This window comes from Electrophorus electricus, unplaced genomic scaffold (assembly GCF_041902795.1).
Source record: "Electrophorus electricus isolate QZ-2024a unplaced genomic scaffold, ASM4190279v1 Scaffold296, whole genome shotgun sequence".
Classification (NCBI taxonomy): Eukaryota; Metazoa; Chordata; class Actinopteri; order Gymnotiformes; family Gymnotidae; genus Electrophorus; species Electrophorus electricus.
The window spans coordinates 1-17,679 of record NW_027658579.1 but is presented as its reverse complement, the minus strand read 5'-3'; the positions used below and the strand labels follow the sequence as shown (position 1 = coordinate 17,679).

Below are 17,679 nucleotides of genomic sequence, written 5' to 3'. Positions count from 1 at the left end.
CTAAAACTATTACTCCTTTACCAATGTTTCTATTTATTTTAGGGTTCAGTGTATTGGGCCCCTCTGGTCCTGTGGCTGTCCAGCTTGGAGGCTCTGTGATGCTGCCCTGTTATGTTCAAAATCCCATACCAGTGGAAGAGCTGGAAGTGGAGTGGAGAAGAACAGACCCTGAAACTTTAGTGCATTTGTTCCAAGATGGAGAGAGTCGATCAGAGTCTCAGGACCAGGCTTACCATGATAGGGCACATTTCTTTACTGAGGACATCGCCCATGGAAACTTCTCACTCTTACTAACAGATGTGACCATTATGGATACAGGAGTTTACAAGTGTGTTGTTTACAGAAACCAGGAATCTAATGAAACTTTGATTGAAGTAAAGATGAGTGGTGGGTGAATTATTATTAACACTGTTTTGTCATACAGATTGAGTATTCTGTGGGAAAATAATTTTGATTTAACTCTGCTCTAGACATTATTTCACTTGTTTATTTAAATCACATGATGTTTCTTAGACTTTGCTGAATGTATTATAAAATTTTACTATCTGACCTGAGGTTTTAAAATGAAATGCTGAACTGAAATATATCAAATGTTTTATATATTTTTTCAGAGTATTTAACTTTGTCTGGAGGACAGGCTGTGTCTCCATATGTGGGGGGGGGACACCACTCTGAACTGCTCTGTACACTCCCACATCCCCCCAGAGGAGCTTGAACAGGTCTCATGGAAAAAAATGGATCAAGATATTGTAGTATTGCTCTTTGTAGAGGGTGAAATTCAACCAGAGTCAACTAATGAGAGATATATAGACAGAGTTGAGCTTTTCAGCTCTGAGGAAATCCACAGAGGAAACTTCTCACTTAGACTGAAGAACATCCAAACTGAAGACAAAGGCCTGTATATATGTGAAGTTCTCCATGAGGCGTTCTCAGCTAACACATCTGTGGAAGTACTGCAGTTGGGTAAGTTAACATCTCCATGGTAGCAGGGATGTACAGGAATGGGGCCTGACATTCCACATTTGTCTAAATAAAGATGAACAGAACTAAATAACTAATGGCAAGAAGTTTCTGAAAATATGATATTAGATTTTTTATAAAGAAACATGTTTCCATTATGTCCTTTCAAATTTGGTAATCTAGTAATATGCAAGGTATACTTGTCAACATTCTAAGTGATGAAAACTCAGGCCATGATGAACTTTGTTGATAGCTTTAGATGTCAAACCCACGTTTACAGAAAGATACACTGAGAAAAATGAATTAAGCAAACCATAATGGCTTCTTTTAAATACTCTGTTTAAAAACACCAAAAGTTGTGACCAGGTGTCAAAAGACATAATTATTTAGTCAATTTTCCATTTTTAAAAAGGAACTATAAACAGCGAATGTGCTCAAATACCTAAAGTGCAAAATTAATGGCACCATTAAATTAATATGAGCAAAACAAATAAATATTAATGTAATTGTTTGAGGGAATTATCCATTTAGTTATGACAATCAAAAATGTTATTTTCCTAACTAACACGTGTGGTTAGACAGTATTGGAAACTGAGGAGAAATCAATAAATAACAATCTGGCATGTTCACTTTTCCTAAAAAAAACTGCAAGAGACCATGTGTACTTTCAGGATTCTTGGGACTATTGTCAGGCCTTTGTCTGTGTGGAGTTTTTGTGTTCTCGCTGTGTCTGTGTGGAGTTCACGTGTTCTCCCCGTGTCTGTGTTCATTTTATGTGTTCTCCCTGTGTCTGTGTGGAATTTACGTGTTCTCTCTGTGTCTATGTGGAGTTTCCTTCCACATTCCAAAAATGTGCATGTGAGCTTGATTGGTATCTCTAAATTGGCCTTGTGTGAGGAGTGTGTTCATCTGCATGTACCTTGTAATGGACTGTTGCTCTTTGTGTGTGTGTGTGTGTGTGTGTGTGTGTGTGTACACTATCAAGAGCGGATTCCTGCCTTGTGCCATGTGCTCCTCATAGATCAAAAGATCAACAGAATTTGATAAGAATATATTCCCTTTTAAGTTGGAATGACATTTAGCTGGATGCAAAAGTGCATCTTTGATCTTTTAATCTATTTATTATTTTATTATTTTTAATGGACAACTCACTGAGACCTACATTGTTGGTTTGTCTTGTTTTATTAATTTTATATACTGTTAAATTATTGCCATTTTATCAAATTCCTTTAAATGTTGTTTTATATTTTTATTTTCTTGTATACTTTATTATATTATTACATGCTCTTTTTACAGGGACCTACAGTGAATTAGACTTTGTACACTGAACAAATACATTTCACATACAGTTAAATACAAGTAATTATGTGTCTTTGCCACAGGTTTCTCTGCCATCCACAAACTGGAGTTGTTTCTCTGTGCTTTTGTTTGTTTATGTGGACTTTCCCTTCTGCTTGTCTGCATACCATGGACGTGTCTAAAACTGGACGGTACGTGAGATCTTCATCTAAATACTGTTGATGTTTTTGGTAATGAAGTTTTCTTATACTGCAGGGAACTTAAATACAGTTCTTCTTAATCTCTTCAGATAACCACATGATAAAAATACAGCATGTCCTCGTCTTTTGTCCAAACATTGTTATGTTTCTTGCCTTCATCCTGTGGGGACAACTTGAGGGTAAGTATTTAACTGACTTTTTGAAGTTTCATTGTGTAGTGTTTGGAAACACTGATTCTAGTCTCTGTTAAAATTTCAAAGGCACACAAATGACATTAACAGTTGAGAAAACTATAATATATGCTAGTTTAGTAATGGATTGGCCTCTCAAACATAAACTTAGAAACAGTATAGGAAATGGTTGTCTGGATAAAATGCAATCAACAAGCATTTTCCCCCAGAACAAGCACAAAATGCATCATGCAGATTGTCCAAAGGGATTTTAGACATGTCTGTTACACCCTCAGATCCTTGGTCACCTGAGATTGAATGTCAGCTTGAATTCTCTAAATTCTCAAACATGGTCTTTTTTATTTATGGATTACGAAAATGTCCCAGAGACTAAAAAATCGAATAGGGCACAGTTTCACAACCAACCAATAGTATATGAGTGGCTAAAAAGTTTCTCAAAATAGTTAGATTCTATTTTTACAACAGTCTTCCTCTGTTAATAGTACACAGTTCCCATAACTGTATGACCTTTTGTATTATGCAATGGCAGTGTCTTAAGGTTCATTCTACAAATTCTCCACTGTATCCGCTGGGACAGCACATTAGAACATGTGAACAGACCTTAAAAATACTAACAAAGACAATTAAATTACAGCCACCAGCTCAAGCACCGCAGTCACTGTGTCTTTTAATAAAGTTTTGGAGCGAAGAAACATACTGTATGAACAATTAAACTATCCCAGTGCTTTCAAAGCATATTGTAAATGTTTGTATTTTATATTGATTTGGGATATGAAGAATACTTATTAAAATTATTTTTATTTTGCTTCAGGATTTTTCAGTGAGGTAGCTGTCTGTTCAGCTATTAATCTCACGAGGATTCTTCGACTGCTGTATTATTCTCCATTCACTTCTAAAGGTATGTTTTACCAAGAAATATTGTCTTGAATTAAGTGTTTGTCAGATTAATAACTTAATATTAATGGGACAAAGGCTGAGGGCAGCGACTATCCCTGTAGTACCAAGGTTTGAGACCTGGGTGTGGTTACTGCACTCATCACAAATGGTGCCAGAAGTGATATGGCACTGAAGGAGAAGGTGGTGTGATGAGACCATCACACTCATTGAAGGAGAAGGTGGTGTGATGAGACCATCACACTCCTTGAGATTAAAAGGGGTGCTTTGATTGTTGTGCGAGAGTGCTAGCTCTTTGGTCTTGTGACTGAGGCATGTGTTTGCCACCTGTAGGAACTGAGGTCAAGAGCCAAGTAGGGTTGTTATCTTTGTCACAGTGTAATTATAAAATCAAGAGTGCGTACTGAATGCTTAATAGTGGAATGGTGAATGCGTGCATTTCCTGAGACATGTACCACTTCATCTTAGTAGGAAGACACACACTGAGGGCCATGACTAACTTATGTAGATACGTATGTAGATAAAGATACCTGACATCAAGTTTTCATTCATTCATTGGCATTTACTTAGGTAGTATTTGAATATTAGGATTTATCTAGATAAATATTTGATTTTCGTGCAACATAATTGTGACACTTCCTTCTGATTCCACCAAAGAACACACCGTTAAACTGCATTTTAGTTGACTGTACATGTCAGTATTAACTTACAGACAATAACTTATGTTTACATGTGAGAAGCTAAATGTGCTATGGGATAACTTTGATACTCAAACAGTACATCAGGCGCAATGACAGTTTTGTGAATAGCAGTCCAAAATATTTGTTTACATGTACCAGATCTCTAAATTTCCCTTTGATGAGATAGAATAAATATACTTTACACAAAGGAAAAAGTTTTTTAATTATATATATTTATATATATTTCTAAAAATGACTGGATTTCCTTCAATGCCATGATTACAGGTAAAGACTAGTCCTCAGTGTGTTCTTGACATCAACATGGCTCAATAATAAGATACTGTGTATAATGGTGTGTATAATGGTGTGAAGTGTGACAGAGTGAGTATAATGGTGTGGGACAGCTCTGTTGTCTCAGAGCCTAAATGACCTGCAGTCACTGAAAGTGCTCTTGAACCCAGATCCTACAGCAGGATACCAGGATGTCTGTAAAACGGGTGTCCTGACCTCAATTTGATATAATCAGTCATTTATATGAGAATTTTCTTTTTTCTTTCAGGAATGAAACTATTAAGTTCATTAGAAGGTATTGTGATGTTGGCTGTTGTTTATTCAGGTAAGTTTACATGATTATTACATTTATGGCCATTTAATTGTATATTTATATTTGTATAATTGTATATGTGTGTCTACGAATGTATATATATATATATATATATATATATATATATATATATATATATATATATATATATATATAGAGAGAGAGAGAGAGAGAGAGAGAGAGAGAGATATTCAAAATTATAGTAAAGTACACAACAGAGGTTCCAGAGAAACAGAAGGTTTCAAACACTCACGCAATTGTTGATGGACCTCTGTCCGAAGGGTTCCGTTTCTCTGGAAACTATATATATATATATATATAATTCCCCACTTGCCCTCCAGGTGGTCTTTTTCCTTCACGCTCTGCCAGAGGTCTGGGAGCTTGAGGGTCCTGCATATTATCTTAGCTGTTCCCAGGACTGCACTCTCCTGGACCAAGTCTGATGTTGTTCCTGGGATCTGCTGGAGTCATTCTCCCAGTTTGGGGGTCACAGCCACTAGTGCTCTGATTACCATGGGAATCACAGTTCCATTCACCTTCCACATCTCTTCTAGCTCTTCCTTCATCCCTTGGTATTTCTTGAGCTTCTCATGTTCCTTTTTCCTGATGTTGCTATCACTCCAGATTGCCACATGTATCACTACGGCCCTCTTCTGCTGTTTGTTCACCACTACTATGTCTAGTTGGTTAGCCATTACCATTTTCCAGTCTGTATCTCCAGCATTTGTATCAGGGCATCTTTGCACAGCCTGCCTGGTGTGGTAGACCCCAGCCTCTATTGATCTCGTATTCAGAGCTTGTTCCTGTGCTGCCATGACTAGTGCCTCTGTGCTGCCTTTCAATCCAGCCTTTTCCAGCCATTGGTAGGATTCTTCCATATCAGCCACTTCCACTATCACTTCCGCCTCCTGCTTAGTCTACAGTCTCAGTGTGCTGGATTTGGGATGAAACCCTCCATGCATTGTGAGGAGTTCCCTTGTCTTGATGTCAGTGGCTTCTGTTTTCTCATTAGGCCAGTTTATTATCCCAGCTGTTATACATCTGTTATATTACCCCCTGGTAGTGTGATCCCCTCAGTTCTAGCTACCTTCCGATGTCTCATTCACTTCTGACATACTGCTTGATGACATACATGTAGAGGAGGTGGCTGATCGTTGATCGATTCCGTAGCTGGTATCCATAGACACTCTTGGTGATGATTTCACTTGAGTGGGTTCAGCCACATGCAGAACAGCAACGGAGACAGGGCATCTCCTTGGTAAATCCCATGCTTGATGGTGACTCATACTATTGGTCGGAAATTGGCCTCTAGGGTTGTTTTCCACGGCTCCACTGAGTTTTCTATGAAGGCTCTTAGCGTCATGTTGACGTTATCCCTCTGAAGTATAGGCATTTTCTCTGTTTTGCATATTTTGTTAATTTCACGTTAAAGGTTCTTACTTATAGCATGATACATATATATTACATATCAAAATTTTCAGACCAATCTCAGCTCTCTTCCTAATGAGGTACCATTTCACCTGCAGCACTGCATAAAGAAATAATATGGCCCTAAAGCTGAAAATGTGAGGTCCAATTTTAGAAATTAATTTGTGCAAGTGAAAAATTAGCATTACAATTATAACCAGATAATGGCAGAAAACAGAAAAGTCTCATCTGAACAGAACAGTATTCAGTGTGGCCAAAATGCATCCATTCATCTCTACTATACTAGCTGACTTTCACGCAAAAAATCTTTAACAAGCATTTACTAATGGACAGTCAATTTTGTCAAACAAAGGTCATGACAACTGCATTATAAATCAATTGGAGATAACGGCCAACAGTTAGCATGCTAGATGTTATCTTGATGGCATTTCTAAAAGTCATCAGATTCCATTATTTTATTATAGTAAATACTTTGTCTTAAGTATTCAATTACAGATCTAGCAGGTAGTCACTAATATGTAATGGAATAAAGTAAAGTAAGCTTACCAGACCTGTGCAGAATGACTTTCATTCATGATTTTTCCCTCTTTCTCCTCTAGTGATGTGGCGTGTCTGGGGTACGGAATACAAAATCATGCTGGCTGTTGTTGGGGCTATAGCACTGTTGATCATCATAAGTAGGTGTTTCATTGTTCTAAGTTATTATGAAGTATGTGAGCATGGGCCTTGCTTATGTAGCCAGTCATGTTTTTTACTGTGGTCACATTCCTTTCCATGGCATATGCCATAATCGTATTCGGGGTCGTAATCGTAGTCGGGGTCACAGGCCAGCGTTGAAAAACCAGGAAATGTTGATGTAAATCTCATTCTCTTTATTTCAGGTTTTTTCTTGGCTTTCTGTCTGGAAGACAAATTGCCTGATGGCCTATGGTATTGTCTTTGTAAGTAAAAATGGAATGCTGTAAATTCTTTACTTTTGTTAGCTCATCTACACTTTTTCTTTATGAAGGTACTTTTGAATAAATTCCTAGTCATCTTTCACTCACAACACTTATATAGATCTGTTAATGTGCTGAACTATCTTCACATAAACGTTACTTTCTCAAGATTAGAGTCCAGTGAAAACAGGTTTTTTTTACCATGCAGTAACTTTGACATTGTGTACACAATGTACATTTTAATAAAACGTTCAGTGTCAAAATGACAGATAGAGAAGTTGACAGTTAGAGAAGTTGAGAGAGAATGTTAGACTTGACAACAGGTAACAGGTAATGTGCCACTACATAAGAACTAGAGGGAAAAAATTAAATCAGTACATACACTAATTGATTTTGTTAGGTTTGTTAGGAACTTATCCAACAAAATACATTTTATCAATCTTCAAAAATGGTTTGAATAATACCAAAAAATCCCCACAAAAATACAATTAATAACAATTAAAAAGTTATTTAAAATGAATTCAGACAAGACAAACATCACCTAAGGTTTCTATTTGTAACGTTGAGCGGTAAGGAGGCAGACGTATGTGCGGAGCAGAGCGAGATTTATTCAGGGAAAATCCAAAATCAGAGTCGTTAAGGCAGTCCAGGGTTATGGAGCCAACACGGAGAGTATGTGGATACATGACTAACAAACAAAAACACACGAAGGCAAATGGCTAGGAAAACACTTGGGGCTAAACAAGACAGACTAACAAAAATGAAGGATTTGGAACATAGATTCAAGAAACAACAACAGCGAAACAAATTCAATGAACAGCCAAAAACACAGGGAACAGGACATGGTTTAAATACATGAACTTAATGAGGGACAGGTGTGGAAAATCAAACGAGGGGCAGAGAAAACGAAACTATGGCACGGAACTAAGAAACACAAGACAGGGAAAAACACGGAACACAGAACCCGGGAGGGACTGATCGTGACGCTATTCATGTCTTTCTCTGAGTATGCTATCTCTCCCCTCAGGAATGAAAACATCTTACCACATGTGAGACAGTTAACAGTCCTTGAAGAGCCAATCATGGCTCTTACTGAGACTTTTATTGTTGTAGTCCAACTCCATGCTTGACTTTGATTCTCTAGTTTAATCTGCTGATACAGACTCAAGGGGGCTGATGTCTTGTGCAGGTCTGTTCTTCAGACCACCTCTGTATAGTGGTCACTTTCCCCTTCCTGTTTTGATTTATCACATATCACATGGCATGAAACATCCTTCTAGAGAGAAAGAGAGAGAGAGAGAGAGACACAGAGAGAGAGAGAACAACAAAATGGTATTTTAAAATTGACCTATGTGAATCCATACTTACTGTAATTAAATCTTAATGCTACAGTCACTGACAACACTTCATAAATTAATTAAATCTACCCTATATACAGGTTTAACATAAATTACATTTTTTTGTTGGTTTTCATTTGTTTGTTTTGTTTGTTTTTTACTCAGCATAATATCTTAAAAATAAATCTGTTTGTATGAGGCCAATAAAGTGTCAACACTCATCTTAAGGGTTTTTGTTTGTAGCATATTGTCATTTTCAGTCTGTCATATGCACCTGGAATCACTCAGCTGGAATAGAGATGCCAGCTTGTCCCTGAAGCTTTCTTAGCCTCCCTCACCACTCTTCTCTGTGTAATGATGCTCTTTTGTTCCATTCACCTTCCACATCTCTTCTAGCTCTTCCTTCATCCCTTGGTATTTCTCGAGCTTCTCATGTTCCTTTTTCCTGATGTTGCTTTCACTCCAGATTGCCACATGTATCACTACGGCCCTCTTCTGCTGTTTGTTCACCACCACCATTTTCCAGTCTGTATCTCCAGCACCTGTATCAGGGCATCTTTGCACAGCCTGCCTGGTGTGGTAGACCCCACACCCTTCTCTGTGTAATGATGCTCTTTTGTATTAATTCTTAATAGCATCATGAACAGTCTTTTCATCATATGGGATTTGGGACGGTTTAGATGATAATTAGTGGCACAGTGTCATCCACCAGTGCACCACATAAATAAATGTATCACAACCATCAGTGCTGGAACATGTCCCAGCCAGAACATCAAAGTGTATCCTGAAGTGTGGTGACTGATAGCTCGCTTTGGCCTTTGAGAAAAATGTTGTTGTGGTCTGATTTGCTAGATGGATGGTGAGATCTTACTTTATAACTGTACGGCGTGTAACAGTGATACAGGGTTGTGATTGTAGGGAGTGTAACAGTGATACAGGGGTGTGACTGTAGGGAGTGTAACAGTGATACAGGGGTATGATTGTAGGAAGTGTAACAGTGATACAGGTGTATGATTGTCGGGAGTGTAACAGTGGACCTGACCTCATGTCTTCTGATTACTCCAAATTTCTATGTGCTTATTCTAATGCCCTTCTCATAGAACAGGTGCCATTCTATTTTAATACATGTTTCAGTCCTAAATATGTGTGATTCAGAGCCGTTAAAACATGGCCTCATTTGTCCTGCTCCATTTTTTACGCTGTTTTTTGTTTCCACATGCGTAGGTGAGTGTAGCATAAACTTCATAGAGATTAATTCAAATCACACACATTCACCTTCTGAACAGTGCAAACAAATGTTAAAAAACTAATTATGATCATGTTGGCCTAGTAAGGTTGCTGTCACGGCACGGCCTCCTCGTCCCAGACATCTTCCTGTGTGTGTGTGTGTGTTCATTTGCATGGCCACGCCCTTTCCGTGTATCACACCTGTTCTTTGTTTTACGTTGTTACTGTGCATGTATATAAAGTCCTGTTTAGTCGTTGGTGTTGGTTGGTGTTTGAGCCCACATAAGCAGAGTGCTTCATTGTGCTTCATTGTGCTTCATTGTGCTTCATTGTGCTTCATTGTGCTTCAGAGGTCGTTTTTAGCAGTCTTCATTGTGCTTGTTTTGTTAAGTGTATGAAATAAACGTCTGTGTGTGTGACACAGCTAGTTTGTGCATCCTACCTCGACTCCCACATTACAGTAGCAACTTATGTGTCTGTACTATCTCTAGAACTACTCATGACACCAGCACTATAGAAATATTGTGGTTTTATAACAACCAGAAAAGAAATCTGCTGTTTGTATTCATACTTTTATGCAGAGCTATTAAAAAGTGCATGCAAATTATGAGGTGTGGTTAGTTCTGATGGGGTTTAAACTGATCGGCATGACGTTGCCATACCTCTGTAGCACCAAAAACCACAGTGTAAGAAACAGGCGCACATTGATTGGTCCCCACTCCTGGTGTCCATCTCTTATCCTCTCTGTCATCATGGAGCAGCACTGCATCTCCAACTGTAAACTGTTGCTGTTTCAATTATGCAGGCCAGGAGGAGAATCTGGGAGTCCAATGTGTGTCTCATAGCCAATATCACATTGGGTCTGAGTGTGTAACTGACAGCCCAGAAAAAAAGCATTCTTTCTCACTCCCTCAAGCTGCAGAGTATTGCAAAATGTCAGCAAAAATGTTTCTGACTGTTGCTGAACAGGTCTAGACTGTTGCGGGACAGGTCTGGGCTGTTTCTGGACAGGGGTCAAGCCCTTTGAGGATTTAAGAGCATGCTTGAGAGTTTGTGCAAACCTGCCCATTGGTGGCTGGGTGATATGGGGCTGAACATGTTTAACATAGTCAGCTATAAAATATGTAATGTTTTAATGTGCAGTGAATTGAGGTCCAGTGTCAATGACACAAACTTCAGGTATTCCATAGTGGCTGAATAGAATTTGTAGCCCTCGACTGGTCCTGTCTGGGTTTGTTTGTAATTTGCACCTCTGGCCACTTTGCATGGGCAGTGACCATGACATTGAACATGTGGCTGTCAGTTGGCCCTGCAAAATCCACATGTATTCATTTCAATGGTTCTCTAAGTCTAATAAGGAAGGGGGACAACTCACTGTTCCTAATATTGTACAGTACTCTTTTGCCCTGGGTGACCAATGTCAAATCTGATGGAGTACAATCTGCCTGCGTTTCAACATGGATTTCTGTGGCTTTGAACACCTCAAGAGTATCCACTTTGTGTCTGTTCCTTGTTCATTATGTCGGTCAACTGTCCAAATGTCTAACTTACTGAAGCAAAATGGCAACACTCAGCGATCATCTTGAGGGATTTAACTCAGTGATCATTTTTAGAGATTTAACTCAGCGATCATCTTTAAGGATTTAACTCAGTTGTGGCGAAAACATACAAAATATAAAAATTATTTTAAAATGTAATGGAAGGAATACTGACAAATATAATAGAGTAAATTTTTAGACTTTGCAAATATAAGAGTATAATGTGGCTTCTTTTAAAACAACTCTTAAAAGTACAATTTCTTCAAAAATGTTACTTAAATAAATGTCACGGAGTAAATGTAGCACATTACTACCCACCTCTGCCTATGTAAAGCTGAAATTTAAAGTAATTACAATGTGCTATATAAGTGGACTGATTTATTTGATGAGGTTCAAAAACAAGCACATTTTTTTAGATGAACATATTGGAAGAGAGTTGTATGCAGGAGTAAAATGATGAGGCCATTTATTTATTATTTAGAATCATGAGTCATAAATCCAAAAAGCAGGTAGAGATAAAAATACAATATCCAATCAGCAAAAGTGTCTAGCAGAAAATCATAATATATAAAATCATAATATAAGATATAACATACATGGGGACATACATGATACAAACAGACAGGACAACAGGAATAGAAAAGCTTTAAAATATAGGAGCACTGATAAGACTTTGCAAGGCATGTGTGAGAAAACAATATATACATGAGCTGGCTGGAAGAGACACATGGAAGAGGTGAGAATTAGGAAGCTTGAGAGGTGGAGTATGTGATCATGGCTGGGGTTTGGGTGCTGCAGGAGTGTTCTGGGAGCAATATTATCAGTAATGTTTGATCCATCTAATTCACCTAATTGGGAGGGATACTTAAAGCTTATTAAAGTTAGCACAGCAACGCAGTGTTTTCACTGTGTGTCCCTAGCAGAGTATATTGTAGACTCAGTCAAGAACTGCTGTGCCTCTCTGGTCAGTTAAACACTGCAACAAGAGGGGGTTTTACAAGGGCCACTAACCCATGCTCACTGTTCATTACCATGACACAGTTGTCTGTGGTTTACAACTGAGTTTATATGTTGAAGATAACTTCATATTTTTTTCATTTGCAGTTTTCCTGTTTAGAATATCAAGAGGATTTCTGTTTGGCATCAGTTTAATTTCAGTTTTCTTCATTGTCAACTGGACAGGAGATGAAAAAGGTAACAGTGTTTATCAGTACTTTGTTTGCTAGAAGGAATTTTAATATTTTAAACATTTTTCATAGTGTGGAAGATGATACAAACAGGCATAACAGCTACACAGACGTTTCAACATTACAGGGCAACAATGACCAATGGGGATCATATACTGGCAGGGGTTTAAGTAGACAGACTAACATTTAACATTAATCCCTGTCCAGGCGTACGCAATCCCTGGGGGGGCGTGGTTACAAATGACATGTGTGAGTCCCCCTGCACACAGCGGGCCATACCACGTGACTCAAGGGTGGAGGAGCCTTCCGTGACAGTACCCCTTCCCAAAGGGTGTGGCTCCTGAAGCGTCCTATACCTGGGCAGCACATCCCGGCCCACCATGCACACACAGACAGACACTGCACGACAATGCCCAGTGCCCACCCAACACAAGGTGGGCCAGGAACTACCACCCAGGGAGACTTCTGTGCACAGGGGAGAAAGGCAGACTCACTGTCTCTTTCAGGGCAGTCCTTAACACTCCACGTAAAGTGTAGCAGTCCTCGACAACGACCCCTCCCTAGGGGCTCGGCTCCCGACGCTTCCCCACGTCGTGACGCGCCTAAACACATACACAAGGCGCACACATACACAAACACTAGCGCCATTCCACACAGACATAAGGCGCTGTGACATGTCCTCAGCCTCAACGGACACGCGGGGGTGCACGTCCGCCCTGGTTCCAGGCGTGCTCCTCCCCCGAACGGTCCTCCTCTCCTCTATCACTCTTGGAGTGCCCCAGAGGCAGTGTGCCTCAGAGGCTTTGGGCAGACCCCTCCAGTCTTGCTGGCGGGTCCACTGAAGGGAAGGGACTTGGGCTTTAGCCCTACCCTCCGAAGATGTCATTGTGTACCTCAACACAGTAAACATCACATGGATGTTTAAAACATAAACCTGTTTAAGAAGTTTAAAATGTGCAAGGTTCCAATAAACATGCAATACTGACAACTCAAGAGTACTAGATGCATAGATGCAGATGGAAGTACCATTAGTCCATTAAAGGACTAGCGAGACAAAAAGGAGAACAAAAAATCAAATTCAAAACACAAAAGATGCCTCAACCACTGTGATAGACTGCCTGGCACAAATAAAAATAATTCAAGCTGGTCTGAGATCAGCACAAACAGAAGGCAAACAGAGAAAGCAGAGGTTATGGTATGTAAGTAAGTAAGTAATGTTTATTTATATAGCACTTATCGTAGACAAGAGTCACAAAGTGCTTTGCAAATTCAGATTACAGGGTAGTAAAACCACAAGTAGGACAAGATAAGACACAACATAAAACCACAATACAACAGTAAAACACAATACCACGCAGTGTGGGTGCTACCATTTGCATCGCAAATGGTGAGTCTCCATGAGTCTTTAGATGTGTCTGTGGAACATATAAAAGGCTTAGCTCACCTGACCTGATCTGTGGAACACTTAAAAGACATAGCTCATCTGATCTGATCCGTGGAACACTTAAAAGACCTAACTCACCTGATCTGAGAGCGTGAGCTGGTATGTGAAGAAAGAGTAGTTCAGACACACAGGCAGGGGCCTGACCATGCAACACTCTATATACAATAGTTAGAATCTTAAATTGGAAAACAGAAAGCCAGTGGAGAGATTTCTGTGAGGGGGATATGTGGGATTGTTTTATTGACCTACTGAGTAATAGCTGCAGATGATTTAGAGGAGAGCTAAGTTAAGAGAACATTACAGTAGTCAGTGAGCGATGAAATAAAAACATGTATTAGCATCTCAACACCTAAATTATGTATGCTAAGGTGTGCAGCAGAGGAAAAATGTCCAAAGCTTTGCTTAGTCAAGGGGCTGACCTCATCAGGAGCAACAATCAAAACCTCAGTCTTTTCAGCATAAAGATGCATGAAGATATCTGTAGTCCAGTCCAACTGCATCCAGGCAATCTAAAAGCTCAGCTACCCTGTGAACCTCATTAGGTTTGAATGTACAATGAAGTTGGATATTATCAGCAAATACGTGATATGCAATATTAAACTTTTCCATGATCTGTCCCAGAGGCAGTAAATATAAAGAAAATAGCATGGGCCCCAAACAAAATGCTACGGCACACCACAGGATAGTCGGGGAGGACACAGGCTTAAAGTCAACAATAGATGTAGTAAAACTTCTCTCAGTGAGATGAGATATAATCCAGTCTAAGGCTACACCTGATATACCCACCCAGTCCTGTAACCTCTTAATTAAAATATAACAGTCAACTGTGTCAAATGCAGAGTTGAGGTTGAGTATCATCAGTGCAGTACAATCACCCACATCAGAAGACATAAAAAATGCAGTCTCAGTGGAGGGTCCTCTCTGAAATCCAGAAACTTGTCATAACAATGTGTCTCTCCAAAGCTGCAGAGTTATTTGGCCACAATTTTCTCAAATATTCTTGATAAAAACAGAAGTTTAGATATGGGCCTATAGTTCTTAAGCACAGCAGGGTCTAAATTAGGCTTTTTCCATTAAAGGCTGAATGATAGCATATTTAAAATATGAAGGAACACATGTAGAAAATGACAATAACAAATTCATAATACACAGTACTGGTTGTCCAATAGTAGGTAAAGTATTACATCCAATTACATAATTAGAGATTCAGCTGTTCACACCCTAGTAAAGCAGAGACAGTCTGCTAACTTGTATAAAGGACCCAGGAAGCAGCGACTTCACCCAGCACTGCCAAACACACTGACTGTGAGGAGCTCCACCATTAAACCAGGGACACACCACACTGACACTGATCAACTAACAGCAACTATGAGTGACCGATGATCGCCTTCTATAAGCTCAATGTCAGCTGTCGTCGCCTGTGCTTATTTACACTAAGTACGGGTGACAGTCACTTACTGATGCTATCCAATTGCCTAACACCGTCCAACAGCCGACTGTTCGGTCAATGTGTCCCTAGCCTTAAAAACATACAAACAAAGCATCTTCCAAAAATATTAGCTGACTAAAAGACTGCACATGTTGAAATGACATTTGAAGAGTCAGCGCTGATGAAGGACTTCACTTAACCTTTTAGTACATTCAGCAGTCTGAAAAGACTGAAACGTTCATCATTTGACCACACAAATGTAGTGATTTGATGTCCAGACAGGATCTAGACAAACTCATCCATGTCTTCATTTCACACAGGCAGGACTGTTATGCTGGTCTCCTTACAAGCTTCCTCAAACACCATTAGTCACGTGCAGCTGATTCAGACACTGCTGCTTTTAAAATGCTAACTAGCACATGCTGAAGAAATACTGTATTCTTAGCCACACAGTCCATGTGAGACATTGTGGAAGCACAAGTGAGTTGTGAGTGGGGAAAACATTATGGCTTTAATTATGAAAACAAAGAAAAGAGTCAAAGCTTGCAGGTCTCTTGTCAGCAAATAGTCATCTTGGACCATCAATGCGACGCACTAAACTCAGGCACCTGTGGGGTTTAAATGGTGGTTTAAAATGAGATACAGGTGTGGTTAATGATCAGTAAACTTGTGATAGTGAGCAGAGAGGTGGAAGAGAGATGTGATGGTGTGTGGGATGGGATGATGTGTGAGCTGTGATGGTGTGTGAGATGTGATTGGTGTGTGAGTTGTGATTGGTGTGTGAGTTGTGATTGGTGTGCCAGTCCTGCTTGGGTACTGGCTGGGGCATGATGCCTTGCTTATGTAAAGCACTTAAGAATTAGCTCTATGTATGAAATGTGCTTCAGAAATAAACTCACCTTGCCCAGTTTTAATAATACAAATAATACATTTATATAGCTCAGTATGTGCGGAATATTCTGTCCATCCTTATTTTCATTGTCACTTGCAGTTTTATTGGGTATTACTCACAGGTTTGCACAGCATTTTGCATAAATGTGTGAATTAAACTGTAAATGTCTGTCTTTTTCCCTTTTCTAGATAAGATGGGACTGATCTTTGATAATGTACTTCTCTTCATTCTGACTGTACTGGCATATGCAGAATTCTGGCTTTCTGGTACAGTATTCATTGTTTATTGTGCTCTTTTAATTTGTTTCCTTTGTACTTTTGCTTCAGGAGTCAGTGTGTAATCCAAAGCCTGATTTGTTCTGTTTTACGACTGCACTTCTCACTGTTTACTCTCTCCTATAATACTGAGCTGCAGTGAATGGCCATATGGACTTAAAGCTGATTCAAAGTCCATTAGAAACTTAATGCTGACACAGTATGTTGTATTGGATACAGTGCATGTGTAAGAACTACTGGCTGGTTTACACACGTCCTGGTAAATTTTTTTTTTTTTTGTTGGGGGAGTTTAATTATTTACATTTATTTGATTCAATGTGATTTCCTATAATTTCCTATAATTGTAAAATTATTTTGACTATTTACATTTATATAAAAATATTTCCATTCTTTCACATACTCAAGGATGCTTTACAGACATAAATATATTGGCTTTGATAGTCACTTACACTGATGAGAAGCAGCAGCCAATTTACACACAACATACTCTCTATCAGAAACCACACTGCAGGGGAAGAGGTTTAGACCAGGACAGAGCACCAACCATCACTTGGAGTACATGTTCACAAAAACATACATATATATATATCTCTAACATTTATACATGACATCCATTTAGGGTATCCAACCTAATCTCCATGTTTTTGGAGTGGGAGAGTAAACCCACAAAGGCAGAACATAGAAACTCCACACAGATAGGGACCCAAGACCTCAGCACTAAGAGGCAAACATGCTAACCACTAACCCATCTAGGACTAATCCACATTGATGTTGGTTTGCTTTTCATTGCTTTCCTTTCTGGATCAAAGATGGGTCAATCCAATTCTAACTTGTTGATTCAGTGAAAAATACATGTTTCAAAGATAATAGTTAACTGGTTGGAAAACAAGTGATCTTCAATATCTCACACAGTAAAGGGTAATGAAATATGTTTATATTCACACAATAATGGGCTTGTTACAAGTGTTAAGATATACCATTGTATTTGATCTTAAGTATTTTGGATTACATGTAAATGGATGGACTTTTAGTGTTGTTATCAAGCTGGTAAATACTTGGATAACTACTGGCTTTCTTCTTCACACAGATTCTGCAAGGCAACCACGAGGTAAGTATAAACCCACTGCCTAATGTGTGTGAGCTACAGGGCAACACT

The 17,679-nt window shown here is 39.1% G+C and overlaps 1 protein-coding gene across 2 annotated transcripts; it reads left to right on the top strand.

Moving 5' to 3' along the window:
• The first annotated feature begins 714 nt into the window (after positions 1-714).
• Positions 715-17,678, top strand: LOC145655625 (uncharacterized). 2 transcript variants are annotated; one of them, XM_081709118.1, is made up of 10 exons: positions 715-963; positions 2,343-2,450; positions 2,549-2,638; positions 3,462-3,548; positions 4,784-4,840; positions 6,856-6,933; positions 7,138-7,197; positions 12,401-12,490; positions 16,437-16,514; positions 17,611-17,678. In XM_081709118.1, exons 1-10 carry the CDS (start codon positions 735-737, stop codon positions 17,652-17,654), a joined length of 921 nt encoding a protein of 306 aa, XP_081565244.1. In that variant the 5' UTR covers positions 715-734; the 3' UTR covers positions 17,655-17,678. The 2 variants fall into 2 exon arrangements, with proteins under 2 accessions (XP_081565244.1, XP_081565245.1); XM_081709119.1 differs by lacking the exon at positions 2,343-2,450 and having other exon boundaries at positions 2,572-2,638.
• The last annotated feature ends 1 nt before the right edge of the window (position 17,679 follows it).